Here is a 24,745-nt window from a genome sequence, read left to right as displayed (position 1 = left end):
CCACGTTCTCTCCTTCAGCATACATAGCTGGACTCCTAGTTCTCTTCGCCTAGCCTAAACCATTTTGATTAGTAAAAGAGAAAGAAGGGAGAAATCTTTCACTAGTTGGCCACCCACCATAGACCGACTAGTCCACAACGACGACCGCAGAATCGGCCACGGCAGCCGGCGGCCTCAGCCGATCCGCCACACTCCGGTAGTCCGGGTGAGTCCAACCGCTTCGCTCCTTTCGCTAAATCTAAAGGAAACCCCGAGCTAAATCCAACACTAGAATTAAGCACACTCGCCACGAAAAGTACGCACCAGCGAGTGAGCTCCCACCTCCCTCCCCTCCCCCTCCTCTCTGCTCCCACCACGCCACCACCACAACCACCAAACCCTCCGATCCAAACCCTCCTCCACTTCGCATGCCGCCGCGCCCCCCGAGGCGGCGGCGCAGCTGACCCCACCGCCGCTCCCGGAGCCCGCCGACATGGGCGGGGTGACGTCCACCATCGCCGCGCGCTTCGCCTTCTTCCCGCCCACGCCGCCCTCCTACACGGTCGTCGCCGACGCCGCCACCGGCCGCCTCCTCATCCCCGAGATCTCCCGGCCCCCCGCGCGCCGCCGGAGGCGGGACGGCGGCGGGGACTCCTCCGCCGCCGCCGAGGAGGAGGACGCCACGGAGGTGGTGCGCCTCCGCACGCGCCGCGGGAACGAGATCGTGGCCGTCTACGTGCGCCACGCGCGGGCCTCCGCCACGCTGCTCTACTCCCACGGCAACGCCGCCGACCTCGGCCAGATGTACGGCCTCTTCGTCGAGCTCAGCCGCCGCCTCCGCGTCAACATTTTCGGGTAATGCGACCCTCCCCCCGCCGCACTTCGCTTCATTGTTGCTGCTACTACTTCTTCTAAGCCGGACTAGCGTGCGGGTGAGAAGGTTTCCATTCGGGGAAACTTCCGGGAGACGTTTGGGGAAGTTGCGTACTGGGTAGTAGGAGTAATATGGATATTTGGTGTGCATTTATTAGTAGTATTAGATTCCGTGTGCCTATTTATGATTGGTTGCTGCAATTTTGCAAAGGGGGTTTTCTCTATTTTTTTCGTGGTAAATTAGCGAAAGATCATCTTATTTAGGTAGAGTACTTCACTGCTGCAGATCGTCTTGGACTCAAATTTTTGAATTGCACACAAGATAAGGAAAAAGAACCTAGTTCCTAGTATTAGCTGCGGATGAAATTCAGCTGTATTTGCTGGTAGCAAGTTGCTACGTTTCCCCGTTCCAGTTAGTTACTGTTTAGCACTATATAATCTGTCCAGCCATGAAAATTATCATTGTATTGCTGTCCAACATGGCGACACCCTCAAGGTTTATTTGGTTCTTGCTTTTGGTGTTATAAGGGACACACCATATCAGTCCATTAGTTAAGAAAACCTCGACCTGATTTCTAGGATTAGATGGATTTCAGAGTACATGAGCGGTTGCCTAGTAGGTGTGCTGTATATGCTACAGCATAAACTCTGTAACTTAAGTTTAATAGTTCCAGGCTATCTCTTGTTAGCTATACCATTATACGCTAAGAATGGGGCCATAGTACTGTGCCCGACATTGTGGGCGTCCTGAAAGAAATAAGATAATGTATTTTGTGGAGGTAGCTTGGATCTGACACAAGAAACTTTTCGAATGATGAGGATGTTGTATTTCGAGGCATAAGTAGTGGGTCTGTCTGCTGGATCACCAATGTACCTAATGATTGGAATTATGCAGACATGTGTCACCTCCCCCCCCCCCCCCCCCTCCCCACAACCCATACACACGCGCGCACACACACACACGTTATGGGTTGCCCTTTACGCTCGTGAGTTAGTACCCTACACGAGAATATGTTTTCCTCCTGATATCCATCTTAATAGACCCCGTACGTGTTGCAGGTATGATTATGCTGGTTATGGAAGGTCTACAGGGAAGGTATATTTGTGTTTGCTCTGTTTCATCTTTAACTTACATAGCAATGCCAATCTTCTATGCAAGCATATCTTAATGGACAATTTATTCTTCCATTGAACAGCCCACTGAGTATAATACATATGCAGACATTGAAGCAGCATATAACTGCCTCAAGGAAAAATATGGTGTGCCAGATGAGGATATAATTTTGTATGGACAATCTGTTGGAAGTGGTCCAACCATTGATCTTGCTTCACGGTTGCCAAATTTGCGAGCTGTGGTTCTGCACAGTCCTATTTTATCTGGACTGAGAGTGCTATATCCAGTCAAAAAAACTTTTTGGTTTGACATTTACAAGGTAAATTCGATTTACCCCCTGCTCCCCAGAGTTGTGGCTGATAAATGGCTGATATATTTTCCTCAATTTTGTAGAATGTCGACAAGATCAGCTTGGTAAATTGTCCTGTTCTTGTCATTCATGTAAGTTCTATTAGTTTACCCTACCCTCTTCTTTTTCAATACTGCCTGCCTCTTGCTATCTTGCATTGCCTCTCTAGTGGGATAAAGGGATTTGTTTTTAGATTTGTAATACCACTACATTGAGAAGCTGAAAGATAGATGATTAATTTTTTAATGATCACCAAGCCAAGTATGTAAGAATTAAACGAAAATGAATCAAATGAACAATCAGATTTCGAAGTTGCTGGGGTGATATAACATCCATCACCCCAGTTTTTACATCAGAATTTCGGTGCTTCAGTTGTCATAACTGAAACAATTATAATACTTATGACAGGGCACGTCGGACGACGTTGTTGATTGGTCCCATGGAAAGCAGCTATGGGAGCTTTGCAAGGTGAAACATTCACCTTTGTGGCTAAGTGGCGGTGGGCACTGCAACCTGGAGCTGTATCCTGACTACATCAGGCACTTGAAGAAGTTCGTGTCAAGCCTCGGCAAAAAATCAACAAAACCTGACTTGAAAGAGTTACCAGCAACAGAAGACACATCTCGCAAGGACGCAGAATCTGTGTCCTCGGACAAACCCCAAGAAGCTGCGAAGTGCCGACAGATCTCCCGGAAGAGCTTAGATAGTAGAGTTGGGAAATCCAAAACAGTGGATGCTCCTGAAAAGCCACGAATGAGCTCAGATGACGTTGACAAGTTTAGGAGGAGAAGATGCTTGGTTTGGTGATCTATGATATGACGTCTGCACAGTTCATGGAGTAGTTTCCGAACACCATGGAATGGGATTCAAGCAACTGTGTCATAGTGTATAGCGAGGAACAACGCTGACAGTTCCCGCAGTAGAGGGATAATAGCTGTGTTAAATGTGGGAGAAGAAGAATCATGACGCTGGTGAATAAGCTGTTATTTATCAAAAGAGGGTACGTCTCAACATGGTAACTTTCTCGGTTAATTAACCTGTATTGCAACCCCCAGTGGCGGTAGGATTTCCATCATGTAAAAGTGTTGTCTGTAATCACGAGGGACAAGGATAGAACATTTGCTGCCACTTTGTGGCGCGGTCTAAAGTCTTGGAGCAATCACAAGAAGCAACATATTCTAGTCTGGATATGAAAATATAGTGTTCATATGTTTTGTGGCTTAAAAGGAACTTTCCATTCGTTGCGTCTTTCTGCACTTCATTTGTGTACTACTGTATGTTACTTAGAATCTGACTGCTGGGGCTGCAGAATAGACAGAACTCAGGATCAGGAGAACACAATATGGTAAAAACCTATGTAATCATATGTATCATATAACCAGTTCAGCACACCACTCCAATGTACGTATGCAATATGTACAGTACTGTCTCTACTGTGGCAGTTTAAAAAACCAATCACATATTTACATCACCTGAAAGGGACAAAAAAGAATCGTCGGATCGCTCCTCATACACGGCAAGCAAATCTCTCAACAGTGATGAAGTAAAACTCGGCCGGTCGCAAGCACTGACCTAATACTACTACTACTGGCTGGTGTTAGGGGTGGTGGTCGTGCTGTCCCAGGGAGCGTGCACCGTGTTGGGGGAGAAGGGCTCGGCAAAGTCCTTCTTGCCTTTGCCTCCACCGTCTTTGTGACCCAGGCATTCGTCCTGGATGGCCCTGAGCACGTCCAGCACCTCCCTGATCGGCGGGCGCATCTCGCCGTTCTGCTGCAGGCACCGGAACGCCAGCTCCGCCACCATGGTCATCATCTTCCTCGCCGCCGGGTCCGACTCGTAGCCGAGCTCCACGTCCACCAGCTCCTCCAGCCGGCACTTCTGGATCTTGCTGATGGCCATGCCGGCCAGGTTGATCTCGTTCCTCTGCCGGGTGATGTCCACGGCGGGCTTGGACGAGATGAGCTCCACCAGCACCACGCCGAAGCTGTACACGTCGCTCTTGTCCGTCAGCTGGTAGCACTGGTGGTACTCCGGGTCCACGTACCTGCCATTCATTCGCAACAATCAAACACAATGGTTGGTTACATTGCTCCTGCGTTTCCACAATAGTATATGCCATCCACCGGAGTCAGTGACATGCATGGGTGCGTACCCTGGGGTGCCCTGGGGGGCGGTGGAGACATGCGTGGCGTCGAGCGGGAAGAGGCGGGAGAGGCCGAAGTCGGCGACCTTGACGTGGAAGTCGGTGTCGAGGAGGATGTTGTTGGTCTTGACGTCGCGGTGCACGATGGGCGGCTCGATGGCGTGGAGGTAGGTCAGCGCCGCCGCGGACTCCACGGCGATGCTGAGGCGGAGCGGCCACGGCAGGGCGCGCTCCGCCGCGCGGGGCCCGTGCAGGTGGTCGGCCACCGTGCCGTTCTGGACGAACTCGTAGACCAGGAGCAGCTCACGGCTCTCCTTGGAGGTGCACCCGTAGAACATGACCAGGTTCGGGTGCCGCAGCCGGGCCAGGATCGCCGCCTCGTTCACGAACTGCTCCACGCGCCGGTAGCTGTTGTTGTACAGCCGCTTCACCGCCACCACCCGCCCGTCCCCAAGGTAACCTGCAACCCATGATCAAAGTCAGAGAGAGGTAACCCATGAACCATGATCAAGTTCAGTTCTCCACCAACGGAGCTAGATTGTTGCAGAGGTGCATTTCACGTGTTGCACCTTTGTAGACGGTGCCGAAGCCGCCGTCGCCGAGCTCTCTGTTCTCGTTGAAGGAATCGGTGGCCTCCTCGAGCTCCTCGTAGCTGAACCGGTTGCCCATGTCCTGGGAGCTGCCGGACTCCATGTCGCCGCCCCTGGAGCGCGTCGGGGTCCCGCCGGAGCCGCTGTACCTGTACTTGAGGAGCTTCGAAGACGAGTTCACGACCTTCCTCTGCCTTCTCTTGCGAATGAACAAGACGGCTACAGCGGCAAGAGCAATAAAGACTGCGGCACCGGCCACTGAACCTGGAATAGCGAATGAAGATCAAACATATTAACCACAGGGCCTGCAGGTGAATCACAAAAGTTTCTGGATTTTTTTTTTCGTCTCCCCAGTTTCTTCTAGTATAAATATTTGGTGCACTGTAACCATTGCATAGGCTGATGATTGAAGTGGTGAAAAGAGCAATTTTATTGGTATGTTTTAGCAGCTAAATCAAAGAGTGCAGTTTGAATACAGGCGTAAGCAGCGAGCGCAAGAGTTCAGATATCACATATACTGAACTACAGATCATTCATAGCTGATGAAGTAGCTCAAAATGGTCTTGTGCGACGCATCTGAATATAGCAGGCAAGAAATAAACTGCATGTGTATTGGTAAGTGACACGGGAAATATGTATACCTGCTATGATCATCTTATATTTCCTCTTCGATTCTGCAAGAAAGATTAACAAGCACACAAAAAGTTAGAAATAAAGTCTATGGAGATTTACAGATAATTAATCGTCAATTGATTATTTTCTAAATATTGGTTCAGGTTATTTGTTGAAATCTAACTAATATCTGAGAAGATTCTGCATCTGCTGCTGATATGACACAAAGACGCAGCATGGGGAACTGGCCTGGAGCCGTGGACAACACTCTGTTTTTCTCATTTTTCCCTATCTTAATGAAATCGGAAGAATGCCTGTCTTGCATCGTAAAAAAAAAGTCACACGTGTTATTCTTTAAAGCCAGGAAACTTTGGCCATAATCGAAACGATGGATTTATAGCTTTTCACTATCTATGAATAACGACCTGCATTTTTTAAAATCCAAATCTTGCAATAAAAGAGTACCGCGCGATCTTTTTATTAATCTTTTCTTAGTTTCATTGAAGAATTAACATTTAGTTTAAAAAAAAAGGTGCATCATGACAGTGAGACGAAAATACTACTCCCTCAGTTCCTAAATATAAGACCTTTTAGAGATTTCAATATAGACTATATACGGAGCAAAATGAGTGAATCTACACTCTATAATATGTCTATATACATCCATATGAAGTCGTATTGAAATCTCTAAAAGGGCTTATATTTAGAAACGGAGGGAGTAGGACTTTGGATAAAGTTATGAGATGACTGATAGGTTTTTAAGGGAACATGACAGATAACAATAGGCAGGGCATAGGCATCAGGAAAGAAATCTGAAGATGTCATAAAGGCAGGCAAAAATATATGCTCAAGACAGCTGAAATAATGAAACGAACATCTGACAATTGACGTTACAGCGTTTGGAAAAGCATTCAAAGAATAATGGTCTTGAAAGTCTTGATTTTATACTTAACAATGAACTTCAATGTTTTTGCATTAGGGTTCAATTTATTCCCCACGAAAGAGAGAGGTTAGGTTAAAAGACAAAAGCAAACGCAAAATCTTGTCATTCATCTTTTCATAGTTTTGTTGAAGAATTAACATTTTGTTTTCAAGAAATTGTGCATCATGACGATAAGACGACAATACTAGGACTTCGGATAAAGTTATAGCAAAGCATTTTGTGAGGGCTTAGTACTTCAAGTCGCAGTTAACATATATATAGGCATGGCAATATTAGTATTTTAGAAACATGAAAGATAACTTTAGGTAGCGCATCGGCATCAGAAAAGAAATTTGAAGAAGTCATAAAGGCAACCACATGCTCAAGACAGTTGAAACACTGAAAAGATTTCCCTCATGAAAATGAAGATATTATCTGACCATGACATCTGAAACAGCATTCAGAATCAAAGGCTAATGGTCTGGAAAGTCTTGGTTTTTATAGTTAGAATTTGCTTTGCACTAGGGCTGAAATTATTCCCCACAAATATGAGACGGAGCAAAATTTTAGCCACCAACTCACACCATCTGAACTTGTCTTGGTTAGGTCAAAAGATAAAAAGCTAAATAACACGCCCCCGAATTGTCTAAATCAGACGTTGATGGTCCAAAGTAATGCTTCTGTAGTCATATGATACTAATAGAAGATTTGCAGAGATTTTGGAGGTGGCCCAGATCTCAGGTTGCTTCACCTGCCCTATGGGGATCATGCGGTGTGAACACCAGCGATGCAGGGCAACAACGACCAGCGGTCCAATGAATGTGCATCTCTTCTTCTGTTACCAAAGTGTGAAAGGATGTCGACCCTTCAAGTAAACAGGGCAAGGCCTGGTGCACATCAACTTTGCGACCGATCACCTAATGAACCATTAATTCGTTGGTTAACTCTTGCCGGGAAGCTGCCGCAGCAGCTAAGACGGCAGACGGGGCATTAAAAATACCCACTCCGTTCCAAAATAAGTGACTCAACTTTATACTACCTTCGATCCATAATAAATGTCGCAGTTTTGAACTGATCCTGCGGTCGCTGGATGGAGTTGCACATAACCGGAGACGATTTTGTAGTTCGGAACGAACGAGTCCATGGATGTAGCTGCGTCGCCGTGCATTAACTTTTCTTCCCCGCGTAGCCGTACAATGAAGCATACGCGATCGACGTGATCTGCTGGACATGGATCTTCCGGAAAGAGTATTAACTCCTCTCGACGCAATGACGGTTGGGCCATGGGAAGGAAATCGGAGGCATCCTTGTCGGATGGAAAAGAAGGTATGGGAGGACGAATGGTACCGACGCGATTTAAGCTTCGTTTCCTTTCTTTTTCCAGGTAGAGCTTTGGTTCCTTTCACACGCTGATATTTCTCTTCCTTTTTTGAAAAACATACGCTGAAAATTCTAAGTTGGTCAGGCGGCCTCTATGCATCCGTCAGGTTATGAGTGTGGATGAAGCTAGCGAGTACTATGAGCCTATGATGACTTCAATTATGGCATGCAAATTACTACTAGTGACTGCCAAGCGAAGCTACCCAGAGTGTCCGGATTGTTGGTTGCGAGTGAAGGACGGGCAACGCAAACGAGGATCCAGCACTAAGATTAGATGGTTTTTACGGTACTCGGTCACTGAAGTGCTGCAGCAGTTTGATCGGAACGGTGGGCTTACCGGGCAATGGCGCGGTGGTGTCGGATATCTTGCTGCAGCCGGCGGCGTTGCCCACCACCAGGCCGCCATTGGCGCAGAAGCAGCCCAGGAACCCGGCGGCGCGGTTGTAGCCGCACTTGCCGCCGGATTGCTCGCACTGGCCGCACGGGCCGGAGCTCCGGTCCCAGCCCACCTGGAACCCGCCGCGGAGAGCCTTCGCGTACCCGTCCTCCCTCCATCCGGGGTCCTTCGCGTCGGCCGGGAGGGCGTCCTTGAGCACCGGGGCTGCGTAGACTGACCGGCACGCCTGCCACCAGTCCTTGGGGGGGATCTCGCGCTCCGGCAGCACGAAGGACATGGCGGCAGGCTCTTCTTTGGTTGTTCTGCAGGTGACCGGCTTGATGCTCGGCGGCTTGCGCAATGGCTTGGGATTGGGAGGGAAATCAGCTTCCGGCGGGAAGGTGCAGTTGAGGAAGAAGAAGAGGTAGGCGACGGTGGAGGTGGGCAGATGGAACTGCTTCGGGACGGTCACGTTGTGATCGACCATGGGGCAGGTGTCGTCGCCGAGCGCATCGGCGTCGGCGAGGGAGACGGTGAGGCTGGTGTAGTTGATGCCCGACACCGTGTAGTCGTGGCCCCCGAGGAGGAGGGTGGGCTTGTCGTCGTCGCAGAGGATGGCCAGGCCGGCGTAGCCGCAGTACGACGACTGCGGCTCGCCGTACGCCGGCACTGCCTCCTCTGTCCCGTTGTAAAGATGGAAGGGGTACTGGACAGTGAGATCGCCGCAGGTGAGCGGCTCGAGCTGGCACGTCGGGCGGTCGGCTGGATCGCCATGGGAAGCGCCGGCGAGGAGGACGACGAGCAGGACGATGACATGGCCGTGGCGGGGGCGGCAGAGGGGAGGCATGGCCAGTTTCTTCTCTGGTTGGCTCGAGCGAGGCCGGTTTATGCGCGGTTGGTTGCCTGCCTCCTGGTTATAAGCCGGCTTGGCGGGGTTCGGGTGAGGGGGTTGGCCGGTTGGGTGGGCAGTGCAGGACGTACGGCACCGTGACAGTTGACGGGAAGGCTGTGGCAGTTGCGACGCGCCAGCTTGCCGCAGCTGTGTCAAGTCTCCTCCCCGTAGCTGAGTCGCGACTCGACAGTGGGTTCTTTTTTGTTGCCAGTCCAAGGAAATATGCTCGTGGTCTATATATTATGATATAATTTGGCGTTTTATCTAGAAAGATTTGGTTGTCTTTCGGGACGATTCTGCACCTGCACGTCTATGAAGGTGGGTATGCACACTCTCTTCGGCCACGTGGACATCCCAACCGTTCGCCTGACCTTTCCATTTTCTCTTCTCACACGCTATGCAACGCTGTCATGATTACGAAAATCTTTGAAATTCAAATGATCCATAAACTATTCTAGTTACAAGAAAAAACTCAAATGGTTCTAATAAACTTCCAAAGTGAATCTTCAATAGACTTTCGAATTGATTCGGTGTAACCGATAAGTGCTGGTCGCCTCTACTCCTTCTTTCAACCCTAGCCACCTCCCGAAGCCTCGTGGTAAATGGTGACAACACAAGCTCTACCTGGTCTTTGGACTTATGGTGGATGACATCGGTGGGGCTCTCATCATCCTCCCACTGTGGTGGCTTACCGACGACGACGATGGCACGGTAGCCAGGGCGGCGCCCTTGTCTAGCGATTGGCGAATTGTCATATTCGCCTTTGTAGGCGGTGCTCACGGACGATGCCGTTCTTCTCGACCGTAAGGTGGGTGAGTTGATGGAAGGAGATGGATGGGCTCATAGGTATAATCTAGAGGTTTTTTGGGTCCGGCCTATGGTGGTCTCTAGGATGGTGGTTCCACAAAAATGGATGTGATGCGGCTACTACGCGTGGGAAGATGTGGACCAAGCAAAAGTGCGTCTTGACGACGAACTCTGATGACAGTGACACTCGCGGACATCACGTCCCTCACTGGAGACATCATTGTGCTTATTCTTCCACTTTGAACCTAACTGAAAACCCTAGCCCGACTTGTCAAATCAGGTGGGCACCGCTTCACAAATCTCGGTTGTCACGCACACGCTATGTGTTTTTCTGATGGACTTCGGAGTTGGGGAGAGGGGGGGGGGGCTAGGTATGGCCCTCATGAAGCTCTGCCACTGGTCGCAACTCCTTCTCCTCCTCTCTCTCACACCTTCACCGGGGAGCCCCTGCTCCTGTTCAACATCCTCAGTGAAGCCCCTCCCCTTACTTTCTCTTCATACCCCACCACTCGCGACGTGCCCACGGGTCGCATCCAGTCCTAGAGCCGCATGGCCCTGCAACCAGACGTATCATCACCGCTAAAGTCGGAACTGGATGAGACGAAGAAGGTGGAGATACTGTGGAGGTGTCTGGCTTCCTCCCGTTGTGGGCGCGCTCTCTAGTGCCGTGGCATGGATTTCTCAGCATTCTAGTTGGTCAACGACTCGGTCGGAAAAAAAAATGGTCCTCGGTGGACCAAGACAAATTTCAGCAACGGCTAAGAAATTGCATATCCGAAAAGAAAAACAAAGGAATGTCCGCGGAATGGTTAAGCTGGCGTCTAATTTTCCGACAACACCTGTGGAAAACATGTGCACAATCCTATTTGTCATTCTAGTAATAGAAATGTGTTCCCCACCAGATACAAGAAGAGTAAAACAGAACGCGTTTACAGTACTTCACATGAAGCAATCACGTCCAAATCGGGGCGGGAATTGGTCTCGCCTACGAGTTAGAATTGGCTGGGCTTCCGCTCATGTACTATTAACCTGAACGATTACCATGCCACAGGAAAAAAACCTTGACATTTATATGCAACAAGTCGGTATAAGTTGCGGGCTCTCTCGCTCCCGCCAAAAAAAAAAGAAGTTTGCAGGCTCTCTCACACCTGGAAGTCAAACTGACAAAACTGAAGGCTTAGATTTATGGTGGTCTGATAGGCTTTGTTTACAGTGATAAGAAATGTTTAGGCTCTGCACTCGACCCTCTACTTGGTGAGAAAGCATGTGTGTGAGGTATTTCTCCAAGAGATGATGAAATTAAGGATTTGTCCGTAAGTGGAAAGAAAGCACCGAGTGCCGGAGATACAACTATAGGGCAGCTAGAAAAACGCAACTTCTGCAAAGGAAAAGCTTGAGATTCAGAGAACTTACGGGATTTATTGCAAGTATTATCGGAGTGTACTAGGCCGTCAGGGCACAAGCAGCCGATGAAATCGCCGGTCCGACTGTAACCGCACTGTCCCTTGGGATTGGATCCCTCGCACTGGATACATGCCGGGTCCTTCGCGCTCTCGTTCCATCCCAGCTGGAATTCCTGACGAAGAACACTGGCATATCCACTCCCGTTTGTCCATCCAGGGTCAGTAAGGTTGATCTCGCCGTATTTGTGCACAGGCAATTGTATGACTTGGTTGCACGCTTGCACCCAGTTGCCGGTGGGCACTGCATCATCCGGAAGCACGAAGGATAGTCCAGGACGAGGACCAGCATCAAAGCCTTCGCAGCTGATCGGGTAGATGCTATTCGGTTGGTGGAAGGTAGAGTTGAAGATGCAGTCGATGAAGAAGATAAGGTAATCGACCGCGCTGTCAGGAAAGTACAGCAGCGATCCCTTTTGCAAAGTGATGTTGTGATCGATTCTTGGTCTCGGGCAGGTGTTGCGGTCGTCGTCGACGTTCGGGTCGGCTAGAGAGACGGTTGCGAGCGCGCCGTCGATGCTGTTGACCGTGTAGTTGGCGATGCTGTTGAGCTGCAGGATGGGCTTGTTGTCGTCGCAGATGATCCCCAGGCCAGGGTATCCGCAGTAGAAGTTGTTGCCCTTGATATCTTTTGTTTCTTCATAGAGATAGAACGGGTAGCTGATCCTCACCTCTCCGCAGGTGTAAGGTTGATTCAGGCACATGGAGGGGTCGTAAGCCCCATCATCAGATGAATCGCCATGGGATGTGGCGACCCAGAGGAGGAGAAGCAGCAGGAGCCGGTGGCATATCAAGAGGGGCATGGCTATCGGCTAATGGAGTTAGGCGAGCGAGGGTCTCCTTTTTCTCCTCTCTGGTTTGGTGGCTGTCTGCACCGGGCCGTTTGTTTCTTGCCGCTCCTCCTCCTCTGCGTTTATAAGTGGCGGAGGCCTTGCGAGTTTCTCCGGCGACTGGCATGGCAGGCCGATGAGAGGGACATGCCGGGAAGCCCCTCTTGCTCAACCTTTGACCAGTCCGGTGTCGCGCATACGTACGTAACGAGAGTGTGCCACGGAAGTCGTCTGTTGTACTAGTACCTCCCGTCGCTGTTCCGTGGAGACTCGCCCAGGCGCGTGGAAGAAAAGGCTTCTAGTCGGGCGCCGATATTTACTTTTGTCTTCCACAGCAAGCTTTTAATTTAGGAATTGATAAGTTCTCTTAATGGTCTCTGTAAAAACAGTTCAGTTGGTGTTGGTGGTAATCCAAGCTGGATCCCGGCCACAGAAAGAAAGAATTAGGACCCCGTCAACTCTCTTCCGAAGACCTACTGAGGATGTAGGTGTGTGTTTGTACAGCCCCGGAAACTCAGAGAAGAAAGGAAGAAAGAGAAGCTCTAGAAGAGCTTCTCGAATGCGAGGCAGCGGTTCGCCTGATGGTAATGAACCCCACAGTCACGAGCGAGTGCGCATCGATGCAAAGTAGGGAACAATGGGTGTGGAAAAGGTCGGGAACCATCCTTGTCGACTGACGACTGACGAAATGGGAACGAATATTAACGCTTCTGCCCTACCTCACGCGCTATTCTTTTTTCGAAACGGACGGACGCGCTCTTGGTTTCGTTCGTTTTTCAGGCACAAGCGCCCCTGACACTGAAACTGAAATGAATTTCCGATTAAATCAGGTTGGCGTTTGCAACGGGCAAGCGGCAGCACCGCGCGTGCGTGCACGCAGACCGGAGAGGGGCAGGACAGGAGGTTACGAGTTGCAAATCGCCAAGCAACCGCTCTAGATCAGAAAGCGCCAAAACGGATGTGTCAAATTACGCATCATTCTTGTCTATTCTAGATGAACGTGCGTGGGCTCGAACGATGGAATTGGGTCTGGCTTCCGGCGAAATGGCAATTGGCAAGCGAGACATGCTACCATCGGCAGTTTTGTTTTCAAATGGCAATAAAATTGCAGGACCGGTTGTGAAGGACTTACCTGATGATGGAGGGTTTGGATTTGGATACCCAGCGGCGGCGCCGCTGCTGCTGCAGTTCCCGCCGGAGCACAAGCAAGCAAGGAATTCCTTCTTCTCGCTGTAGGCGCAGCGTCCATAAGATTTCTCGCACAGCTCGCATTGCCGATCCTTGCTCTGCTTCCATTCCAACTCGAAGCCCTGCCCAAGCACGACACCATATTCCCTCGGCAACACGAGCAGACCACTTATCAGAGCATCTTCCTGGAGTACCGGCGCGATGACCTTCTGCCTGCAGTACTCAACCAGTTCGTGCTCCCGAGAAACGTTGCCTTCCTCAGAGCTGAAGACGAAGGAAACACCGTCTCCACTGCCTGGAGGCGGATTGAACCCTTTGCAGTCGATCTGGAACTTGTCTAGCGGAGGATCAGGAGGCGGGAGATCGCTCTCCGTGGAGTGGCAGCCGAAGAAGAAGGTGAGCTCCTCCAAGGACTCGGTGTAGTTTAGCCACCCCCTGTCGAATGTCACGTTGTGACTGACTGTGGGACACTTGCCGCCGCTAATAAAGGCTTCAGTGTCCCTGAGAATAATGGCGTGATTTTCGTAGATGATGTTCAGAACGGTGTAGTTGTGTAACTCGCCTTGGCCCAGTGTAAGGATTGCGCTCGCGGTCTCCCCCTCGCCTTGACAGAAGATCTTCAAATCGGTGTAGCCGCATGAGTAGGGTGTGTAATCGGGGGCAGCTCCAGTCGAGTTTGACAGATAGAATGGATATCTGATGTCAACGCTGCCACACCTGAACGACTCCGAGCACACGGAATCATTGTAGGCACTAGATGGCGGAAGAGGGGAGCCATGGCAGGCGACGAAGACATGGACGGCGAGGAAGAGGAGGAAGAGCGAGTGTGGTGGTAGGTGAGCCATTGGCGAGAGGAGGAAGACGAATCTTGCTGTTCTCTGCTCGTTCCTGCACGCCACTGGTTTCGGGGAGCGCCGCCGTATTTAAATCGCGGGCGCGACTGGGTCTGGTGGAAATTTTGCTTGGTTGGTGTGCCGCTAGGACTAGGGTGAGCTGATTCGCGGAAGACCGAAGCAAAGTCGGTCTCCTCGTCTTGGGTCACTTTGCTGTTGGGAGAGAAAGCCAAAATGAATGAATGGAACATGATGGGCTGCCTCCCACGTCATGCCATGGCTTCACTAGTTGACTTGACCTCCAGCCCGATCAATAGCCGCTAGTATATTAGTAGAGTACTTGAGTATGATATTTTTTATGTGCCTTTCTGCATAAGGCATTTTTGCTACCTTGAAAACGCGTCAAGCGTGCGTTATTACATTCTGGGATATACTCCCTCCGTTTTTATATACTCCGCTTATTAGGGGGTGTTTGGTTCAGGGATTTTTTAGTCCCAGAGATTAGAAAAAATCCCTAAAAAGTCACTAGGAACCAAACGGGAGGGACTTTTTCTACAGGGACTAGAAAAAGACTCTACTAAAGAGTCTTTTTTGATTAGTCCCTGTGACTAGAAAAAGTCCTAGGACTTCTGAACCAAACACCCCCTTAGCTTTGGCCTAGGTCAAATTTTATAAAGTTTAACCAAGTTTATTGTAAACAATCTAAACTTTCACATTAACAAAAATATATCTTACGAAAATATATTGGATGATGATTCTGTTGGTATTGATTTCGTGTTGTGGATATTAATATTATTTTTTGTATAAACTTGGTAAAAGTTTAGAAAGTTTGGCTTGAGACAAAGCTGACATGAGAAGTAAATAAAAACGGAGGGAGTACGATGGTGCACTGCTATGCACATGGTTTTTGGACGACGATGCAATCAAGACGTTTATGCATGGCAACTCAGCGCTAGATGGGCCATCGTGCAATGGTCCTACACATCAACTCATCATGTGCACAACAATTTTGTATACCATGAATACACCATTCTCTTTTTTGTACTTTGGGACGATGCTGGGTACTGTATTTCGATTGCCTCATTATTTTGTTTTTTTACGAGAGCCTCATTAATTTGGGTTCCATTCATTGGATGAAATGACCCCTCAATCCAAGTATACAGCAAAACTAATCGATTAGAAAAGCCAGGGTTATCGTCCCCATCTCCCATGGCGATGGTGACACACTATCACGTCCCGTCCTCCCGAGTTGCTGGCAGCATGTTGTCCTTGCGCAAACCCATGTTGGCCGCCTCCCCGCCATTGGTTTGAGGGAGGGGTGGTCGTGCTGGTGGGAGCCACTCCCCTGCCACTGATTCTGTGGATGTCGCCATAGGCAGACCATAACCCCGATCCCGACCAACATGTCGTCGGTGATCACGTCCCCGACATCCTTTCACGTGCTTATGTCTGCCTCCCCTTGTAGATGTAGGCGGGCGAGGGTAAGTCCACTGCCCCTCCATATCGGGGCCGGTAGGTAGCTAGCGCTGCACTGGCCGCCGTTTCCGCAGTGCACGACTCGGGATGGAGCAGAAGCGGTTCGCACCATCGGGAATAAGGACACGAGGATCTACGAGGCTATGTTCGTGAGCCAATGCCGCACCTGGCATGGTGGTGTACTACCAAGGTCGCAGAATGGGGGACCCCATCCAGATGCTTGACCCGGATGACATTGCAGAAGGTGGTGGGTCGTCCCTGCCAGTAGCAGGGGCGCAACCCAATCTGGCCCTTAGGGGCGCAGATCCAACTCTGATCATGAGCAACATCCCTAAGTGCTGGCCACCATCAAGTTCTTGCAGCGTTGCCACAATGCGGTTGCATGCTCAGTCCAGTGGAATAGCCTTGTCTAAGGTTCGATCCCGCCGATGTGGGTTATGGTAGCTCAAGGCCAAGATCATCAAAAACAAAATCTGTATGAGAAAGTTATGACGTTTTTGTGTTGGCTGCTCTAGTTCTCTAGAACCTTAGGATGGATTTTGGCTGGGACTCTAGGCGAGTCTAGAAACTTATGGGCATCGCCGGAACTTCAGTCCTCTGAAGCCTATAGAATGCATATAGACACCTCGATAGGCATAAATTTGGGCCCCTTATTATGTCTTCCTTGGGGGGGGGGTGGTGGATGTGAAAATTTCCCCATTGTTTTTAGCTACAAGTGAGAGAAACAACTTACGGATCTAGGTGTCATTTATTGATCTCCTCCTTTCTTCCTCTCCTCTCCAATCAACCCATTGCATGATCTACATAGTGTGAGGTTAGATCATATGTTGCTTTTTGTGGAAGCACATCCATTGCCCTTGGTGTTTTTATGATCTATGGTAAGCTGATTAAATGGAGTGCTACTTCCATTCCTTTATATAAAAAGTGTATTTTTTTGGGCGCGGTGACCAAGGCACAAAATTGAGGAGAATTTTGGACAAAAATACCCTAAGCTAATTAGGTAGTTAGCAGTTTAATTAGCGGCAACTAAATAACCAGCGGCCTAGTAAAAGGTAACTAAATCTTGCTGCACTAGAATAACATCAATCAGTAGGATGCCGAGAGAGAGATGTGAGTGCATGCAACCAGGGAGAGAGATTCTTTTTTACTACCTTTCTATTGGGAACTACGTAGTACTTTTTATCTAAGGGATGTAATGGATGGCGGAAGGGCGCGCATGGGAAACTGCGAGGAAAAGAGAAATACACCATACAATGTGAATTTTTTTTGGAAAAAACTAATACACCTTATATAAAGGAACGGAAGGAGTAATATTTATTCTAAGTGGTGACCACCTTAGGTTCCACAAGAGACAAGTTAGGAAGATGGTTTGACCCCTCTTTTCTCCAAGGACAAGTGTCAACAAGATTAAGAGCATTTCGTAGCCTTTAGTGTCTTAGATCCCATTGAGTCCTTAGGTATGTCGATACTATGAAAAAAAGGATACTTGTTTTCTAGTAAGGTGAAACTTTTGTTGCAAAGTGCTTAGAGATCAAACTTCACCACTCAAAAGTCGCATATTTCCTTTGCCTAACTCTCTCCATTCTTCATTTGTTCGGACCGTCCAACCACTTTTCATTAGGAGCCTTTGGCTCCTTTAGAGAGTTAATTCCTTTGTTCCGTGGGCCAGTCAGACCTTCCGACCACTTTTTATCTAGATCATTCGAAGCAGTGAAAAACGAGTTATATATGTCGTTCGAAACTTCCGAACCACCGCTGGACGAATCCTCTAAACAACATCCAATAATTGTTTCCTTTGTTTCGCTTCCATTCATAGCCTCTTGGGACATTCCACCCGGACACTCCGGACCTATGTAAAGATGGCACTTTTAGTTATTTTTGGTACCTCCGGGGTGAAATTGAAACCCCTGAGTTGTGCAAAAATTCGATGGTCACATTTCTGGGTCTAGCCTATATGTACTACCACCACCCACCCCATCATCCCACTCAGTATCTACCAAGTCTTTTGTTGAATTTGAAAGGGCATTCTACATCAACCCTAATGCTATTTTTTGATATTTTCTCTTTGTTTTCCAAGCTTATCTTTAAAATGACCAACCCCCAAACCTACGGATTCATTCAATGAAGTTTGAGTGTGGAGGAGATTACCTTTTGAAGAACAAGAGAGGTATTCATCACCGAGCAACCTCTATCTTGTTACTTTCAGCGGGTTTGCGCTTCCTAGATCGACCAAAAGTGCTTGGGGGCCTTCAAGGTGTGAAGAAACCAAGAAGTTTGTGAAGGCTAGAGATTGCCCGCTTTGTGTGAAGATCAACCCTGGAGTGAGACTTTGATCTTAGTGGTATCAAGCCATGCTGGAATAGGTGCGCAAACACTTAGTGTGATTTTTATGAGTGATGTTGTCAATGCTTTGACATGTGTGGTACCAAGTCTTAGGAGTTTGTGTCTAAATCTCCACCAACAAGGAGTAGGATAATGCCAATTATCCAATCCTGAGGGGGGGGGGGATGAACAGTGTTTGGGGGCATGATTAGTGTTTTTAATCCCTTTCGTGAATCCCTTTACATTCTTGCAAGTTCAGCTTCCACTCTTTACTCTTTTTAGACTTGCATGTGTAGGATGTTCTAGGAAACTACAACCTTCGTCTGGAATTAACTGGCTGAAATGAGTGTATCTAGACACGTTTCAGTGTGTAGATACACTCATTTCAATGGCAGTTAATTCTGGACAGAGGGAGTGCTAGCTAATCATAAAATCTATCACCAACTTTAAAATTGATTCACTTAGCTTTGCACTCATTGCATGTGTAATGATTCTAGTGAGAGTCTGAGAGCTTGTTTCACTTGGAGGACACCACCTTCCAGATGTTTATGTAGTATTGGTTTGATGATCTCTTTGTGAAGCTTATGGAGAATCCAAAGTTGTTTGTTAAGCCGATGTGGAGCTTGTTAGCTATCCATAGCGGATCGATTAGTAATCCCTAGAGAGGATTGTGAACTAAGAGAGGGTCAGACCGCGGGCACCTCGATGAAGGCTGGAATATTAGTGGATATTTGAACCCTAGGAAATACATCAGTTGTCTCTTTCCCCCACTTCCATTCTGCAATATGAATATTACACCTTGTTCCATTAAAACACTCAAGGGGTTATACGATATATCACGTGTAGAAGTAAGCCAACCATACTTCCTACTATTGATATATCTTGTGTAAAGTTTGAACTTTTTGGTTGTTTTTGTTAAAGAAAATCTTGTATGGACATGGGTTATTGGTGCACTTACTTGAGCCTGTCATATTTATAGACTGTGTTTGAAAATAACCATGCTACTTTATTTCCATCTTAGAAATTAAGTTGAATTCGCACTTGCTATAAATTGGGTATTCACCCCCTCTAGGCAACATCTAGATCCTTTCAGATTGGTTGTCCCATTCCAAAGGTTTAGAGTGATCCATCCACTCGAACCTTAACTATCTCAACCTGAGTGCAAACCTCTGGCTTAATAATTGCCATTAGGTGGACGATTATCGACATTATGTTAAAAACTTGTGAAGTGGTCTCCTTCACTTGTATCCTAGTACTACTCTTATGACCTCTGTAATGATGATAACACTCCCAAGATAGGTGTTTGTACACATTAAATATAATAAATATAGATATTATTTAACGAATCTCCCTTCCTATCTAGTATACCGGCTTGGTAAGTCCTTCGGCGATAACCAGTGTGGATTGCATCGGTTGTGTGAGTGCTAGATCTTTGAGTGAAAACATTGATCAACCTTGGCTGAGAATCGTGAGTAAGACGCCCATGAGCATTGTTCACCTCCTTAGAGGCTTCATCGTGGGTGCCCTCTTGGCCAAATCCCCTGCCACGATGTTTTGTGGATCCTTAGGGCGAAAGCCAAAATATATAGTTTTTGTAGGAGCGGGCTGTAACAACGTTGTCGCCACTTCCTGCTTGGAGGCACTGCCTTAAGAGATCTTGACCTAGTCAGATGAGCTTCTATTGTAAGAGATGTCGTACTAGTAATGACGATGGAGGAGTTAACCCCGGGCAGTGTGGCGAGAAAAAGCAGCAGCGACGTCTCTACAAACTGCCATGATTTGGTGGGGGTGTCATGCTTTGGCTGCTTAGGTGGTCTTATGGCCAACATAGAAGCCAAAGCGATGGTTTCAAAAGTTGCCGATGTGTTATAGGGTCTTGGCACTGGTTGTTTGGGAGGTAGAGTTGTCAATTCGACTAGGGCGCGACTTCAATGCCTATGTGCAAGTGAGATCAAAGAGTCCATAAACAATTATCTTGTTGTAGAGTGCCGACATTGGTCTCTTTTTGGTAGAGCGTCGGTTTGAATGGTATGTGTTTTCGGTACATGTGTGCGTGTGGCGAGGACAATCACCTACACTAACACGACTCTGAAAAAATTTGGGTTAATCACAAGAAGTCACTCCAAAAAAGTGGTTAGGTGAACCTTAACTTTAGTTTGTCTTATAGTTCCAATGACATGGTTGTTCCTTGTTAACTGAACTTTGGTGCCATGTCAAGGGAAGCCAGTAATCCTTGAGCTCATGAACAAACAAAGTTTGTCCAAACAAGCTCTAAGTGCATCACATGCTTTCAACACATGTTTCTTATCTTTGATGTGGTGACCACCGTCATGGAAGTACAATGTGACAATGCAGCATTACCATTAGAAGCTCCTTGAAGTATAATTTCCATCCCAACATACCTTGCATCACTTGGAGGTGTGTATCAAGATTATTGGGAAATTTGGTGGAATAGTGCAGACTGTTAGATGCCACGCGAGAATTCAAGAAGTTGTTAAATAACTCTCCAAGTTCATTGCTTATTCCCACTAATGAAGCCATGCAACTATTGAGTTGTTTTCGACTCTTTTCACGCCTAGCTAGGGGTGATGGGGAAGTTTGTCCGTGGTTATAAAACCCCCTTCTATCCATCCTTTTGGAATAAATCCCTACTCCATCCTTTTAGAAACCTTTTTGTCAAAACCATTTAGCTACAACCTTATGCATCAAGACCACGGAAGATTCTTAACACTATTACTCTCGTTAGTTACCTAGATTTGCGAGAGGAAGCCTCCAGTATACCATAATTCATGCTTTATGATCCCGACTATTTTATGCCGGTTAGTTCCAGTTTGTGGTTTTGCGTCGGACAATGGGTTGAAGTTGTTACAACTTTGGATCGTTTCACCCATCGTATTGGTCGCATCCCACATTAGAAATCTTGTAACTAGTCACCCTCTTCTATTCGATCCTACACAGTGAAGATTGGGCTACCTTTGGGGCATGAACTCCTTCATTGGGTCCGGTGCCCATCTGTATGTGCGTATACGTGTGCTGCAAAGGTACGAAGCCGGAGCGGCGGTTCCGAAAATGTAAAAACCTTCATCTTGTATAGAGTGACAACTCTTGTCACTGGGGTGGAAAAGTTGGCAGCTCGGTAGGGACGTGGCCTCAAAGTTGATGCCTGTGCAAGATGTATCGGTTTTCAAAAGGAAAAAACTCATCTAATTGGTCAATCCATGTTGTTGTTAATCAAAAGATCCGCGGGTTGCCGAAGGAAACATTCTCTTGTATAGATAGGGTGACAATAGTACCAAATTTTTAGTCAGATTATGTAATTTCATTGCTCCTTGTGTTATTTGTACTGCCATTATGTTTGATTAATGGATTGGAAGTTTTTTCGCCAAAAAAAGTAATGCAATAGAAGCTAACCTTATGGTGCAAAATAGAAAAACCTAATGCAGAGCGTTGGATCTCGGATGGATGCTCCAGATTTGCTGAGTGGGGGCTGGTGGAGGGACCTGTTCTCAGTTTAGATGTTAGCCATTGGGTCTTCAAAAAATGAACAGAGGCCTCACCAGCTAGGTACAGCCAATCCGAAGCATCCATCCGAAATCCAACGGCCGTTCAGCTTATTAAGGGCCTGTTTGGTTTCAAATAAGTCACCAACTTATAAGTCAAAAAGTGAAAAAAGTGACTTATTTTGTCAAACAGACCCAACTTATAAGTCACCCCAACTTATAAGTCATAAGTTGCTCCACCACAACTTAAAACTTATAACTCACCCCTTTTGCGTGAGTCCCACCACCTTTACATTAAAAAACAAGGTGGGAAGGTGTGATCAGGTGACTTATAAATCAGGTGACAACCAAACAGGCGTGACTTATAAGTCACTGGTTTTAAGTCACCTGACTTAGGTGACTTATTGGAACCAAACAGGCCTAAAACATATTTTCGCACCCTGAGATTAGCTTCTCTCCCCCATACTATGATTTTGGAGGGTGGAAGTTGCAAAACTTATTTCGTTGACAGCGGGGTGCAACCTAACTGGTAGTCCTACTGTAGTAGCAGTAGCCCAGTAGGTACGAGACGCTGATGTCCGTCGTCTGTTGATGTGTGTGGTCATTGCCTAAGGTACGATTGTACAGTACCGCTACACTGACGGGCGCCACCTGTTGCCGGCGCACGCGATGTTTCTGTATGAACGCAGGAAAAACCTTCGAGAAGGCCGGCACCAACCAGACCAAACTTTCCAAATTGGCCGCAAAAGATCGAAAGACGTGAGGCAATCCACGCAACTCCTCGTCCACGGAAGTCGGAGCGAAGCGTAAGAAGCAACCGGCGAGCGATCAATTCCACGCGGAGCAGTCACCGGTCACCACTGAGCTGAGCTATCGATGTCGATCCGCGAACAAGGCCCCTCTCTCCAGCTACCGTGGAGTTGTGAACCCAACCTCGGGAGTCGCCTGTCAGGTCGTGTGTGTGTGCGTGACTCACACTGCTGCCTCTGTCGCTGAAACTTGTGGACTTCAATACTTGTTGCTGTTCTAATAACTAACGGACCACTGAGAAACACCTAACAGAAAGTTCATAAAGAACGACTTAATTAGATTGCGGTGCGTGAATAGTTGGCTTAGACGATGCTGTTGCTCCCCTAAAAAAAATAGACGATGCTGTTGCTCCTGGTTTCTATGAGAACAGATTACCGTGTAATGAGCCACAAATAACGAAAGGTTTGGCAGAGACTCGAATTCTACAGGGCTTTAGGCAGCTAGCACGAGTGGACCAAGAACTGGTCGAGTTTGTTAAGGACAGCTAATTCTGTTTGAAGATCATATAGTAGTGTAAATGTTCAGGATCATCTTGTCCGTTCAAGACATGTTTGCTCCAGTGAAGCAAAAACAGGGCATTGACGACATTCAGAGCAAATAAGGGAACGCATATTTTGAAACCTGAAGCAAGCAAGCAAACGATAATGCAAAGCGGGAGGGGAGAATGCATAATACGTACCGCACTGATCCGCCGTGGGGCCTCCGTCGCAGAAGCAGGCGAACCCCACCCCGCCGTGCGTCTGGTTGTGCCGGTAGCCGCACCATCCGCCGGAGCGCTCGCATGCGCCGCACTGCTCCGAGTGCGGGCTGTAGTTCAGCTCGAACCCGCCCTTCAGCACCTCAACGTACCTTGACGCAGGAGGCGCCTCCATCATGGCCTTCTTATGAGCGTCCAGCACCGGCGCCACCACCGCCGCCTCGCACCCGTACTCGTAGGCCTCGCCCGTGTAACCATCATCGCCGGTTGACACGTACGAACTCTTGTTGTAATCTGAACAGCCGGTCAATTCCGCGGCGGAGGGCCATGAGGCGTTCTTGTTGCAGTTGTAGAAGAAGGTGATGTTGGAGTCCGAGTGCGTGAGCTGCAGCGCCGAGCCGGCGTCGATGGTGAAGTTGAAGTGGAGGTGCGGGCAGCTGGTTGCGTTGAGGGCTTCGGCCTCGACGTCGTCGACGAGGAAGACCGAGTGCGTGTCATAGTCGATGCCCGAGACTATGTACCTGTGGTGGGACTGGGCGGGGAGGATCAGGGTGGTGTTGTCCTCGCAGGCAAGGCCGAGGCCGCGGTAGCCGCAGCTGGCGGCCGAGGACGAGTTGAGCCAGAACGGGTAGGCGATGGTCAGGCCGCCGCAGGTGGCGTTGCCGCAGGTGGGTGGGTACCCGTTGGCCGCGGCGAAGAGGAGTAGGACGGCGAGGAGGAGGAGCAGGGGAGGCATCGCGGCGGTGTGGATGAGCGAGGGCGGGTGGGGGTTGGGAGGAGTCGCGCCGACTAAGCTGGCGCGATCGTAGCGCGTGAGAGTCAAGTGAGGGTGTTAGGCTGGGGGCGACAGGTGCGTCGACTGGATGTGGAAATTTCGATCCTCCACGGAGCACGCGGCAGCTCGCGGTTGCACGATCATCCAACCTTGCATCACCCGTTATTCATTGCGGACGACGACGGGGGCGCACCGCGCGCCGGTGATGGGGATGGTTGTGGGCCGGAGTGCATTTTACAGTACAGGGTGATAAAGGCGTGTTGTTAGTTATCACTGTTCGGACACCTTGCTAATTTTAGCTTTACTAGCAAAAGGGCGCTTTATCCTTAGGGTTTGGCCGTCATGTTTGGTTAGGTCAGCCCGGAGATCTTGTATTTGTCCCTGTCAACATTGTGATGCAGTAATAAAGCTTTGTGAGATTCTCAAAAAAGAAGAAGCAAAAGGACGCTGCACTGGGAGAAAAAATAATCATAATTTTCAATAACCATGACCATATTTTGTTGCATAATCGGGGTACACTACCACTCTTAATTTCGTGAAATCATAAACATTTTTTAAATTTGTGACCATTTTACAAATTTTCGAATATTTTCTAAAATAGATAACATTTTTTTAATACATGAATATTTTATACTATTTGCAAATATTTTTTAAAAATTGTGAACATTTTATTAAACAATTCACGAACATTTATTATTTCAAAAACTTTTTTGAAATGCAAGATCATTTTTGAATCGGCGAACATTTTTGAATTTTTAGCATATTTTTTGAATTGGCAAAATTTTGTTCAATTTCATTAACATTTTCTAATACAAGA

General features: G+C 48.1%; 2 protein-coding genes across 5 annotated transcripts; one reads left to right on the top strand and one right to left on the bottom strand.

Annotated features, from left to right (window-relative positions):
• Positions 1–263: 263 nt before the first annotated feature.
• On the top strand, positions 264–3,541 carry LOC109770631 (uncharacterized). The gene is made up of 5 exons (XM_020329362.4): positions 264–834; positions 1,912–1,948; positions 2,049–2,285; positions 2,360–2,407; positions 2,724–3,541. The coding sequence occupies exons 1-5, from the start codon at positions 473–475 to the stop codon at positions 3,120–3,122; spliced, it is 1,083 nt and encodes a 360-aa protein (XP_020184951.1). The 5' UTR covers positions 264–472; the 3' UTR covers positions 3,123–3,541.
• Positions 3,542–3,658: 117 nt separating this feature from the next.
• LOC109770630 (LEAF RUST 10 DISEASE-RESISTANCE LOCUS RECEPTOR-LIKE PROTEIN KINASE-like 1.2) lies at positions 3,659–23,949 on the bottom strand. Of its 4 annotated transcripts, none has more exons than XM_020329361.4 (5): positions 23,136–23,949; positions 5,690–5,722; positions 5,028–5,312; positions 4,468–4,918; positions 3,659–4,359 (listed from the first exon to the last, which is right to left on the bottom strand). In XM_020329361.4, exons 1-5 carry the CDS (start codon positions 23,887–23,889, stop codon positions 3,900–3,902), a joined length of 1,983 nt encoding a protein of 660 aa, XP_020184950.1. In that variant the 5' UTR covers positions 23,890–23,949; the 3' UTR covers positions 3,659–3,899. The 4 variants fall into 4 exon arrangements, with proteins under 4 accessions (XP_020184950.1, XP_045090813.1, XP_073366729.1 ...); XM_045234878.2 differs by lacking the exon at positions 23,136–23,949 and adding an exon at positions 13,460–14,525; XM_073510628.1 differs by lacking the exon at positions 23,136–23,949 and adding an exon at positions 11,451–12,445.
• Positions 23,950–24,745: the final 796 nt, after the last annotated feature.

This window comes from Aegilops tauschii, chromosome 3, assembly GCF_002575655.3.
Source record: "Aegilops tauschii subsp. strangulata cultivar AL8/78 chromosome 3, Aet v6.0, whole genome shotgun sequence".
In the NCBI taxonomy this organism is placed as follows: domain Eukaryota; kingdom Viridiplantae; phylum Streptophyta; class Magnoliopsida; order Poales; family Poaceae; genus Aegilops; species Aegilops tauschii.
Note: the sequence above shows the minus strand (reverse complement) of the source record. Positions and strands in the feature narration are given on the sequence as shown.

Excerpts from the sequence above, each read along its gene's own strand:
- LOC109770631 (XM_020329362.4), top strand. The coding sequence starts at position 473 with ATGGGCGGGGTGACGTCCACCATCGCCGCGCGCTTCGCCTTCTTCCCG. Across the intron at positions 2,286-2,359 it reads TTTGGTTTGACATTTACAAG|AATGTCGACAAGATCAGCTT; the intron begins GTAAATTCGATT and ends TCAATTTTGTAG. Across the intron at positions 2,408-2,723 it reads GTCCTGTTCTTGTCATTCAT|GGCACGTCGGACGACGTTGT; the intron begins GTAAGTTCTATT and ends TACTTATGACAG.
- LOC109770630 (XM_045234878.2), bottom strand. The coding sequence starts at position 14,360 with ATGGCTCACCTACCACCACACTCGCTCTTCCTCCTCTTCCTCGCCGTC. Across the intron at positions 5,313-5,689 it reads ATATAAGATGATCATAGCAG|GTTCAGTGGCCGGTGCCGCA; the intron begins GTATACATATTT and ends TCGCTATTCCAG. Across the intron at positions 4,360-4,467 it reads GCCCCCCAGGGCACCCCAGG|GTACGTGGACCCGGAGTACC; the intron begins GTACGCACCCAT and ends AATGAATGGCAG.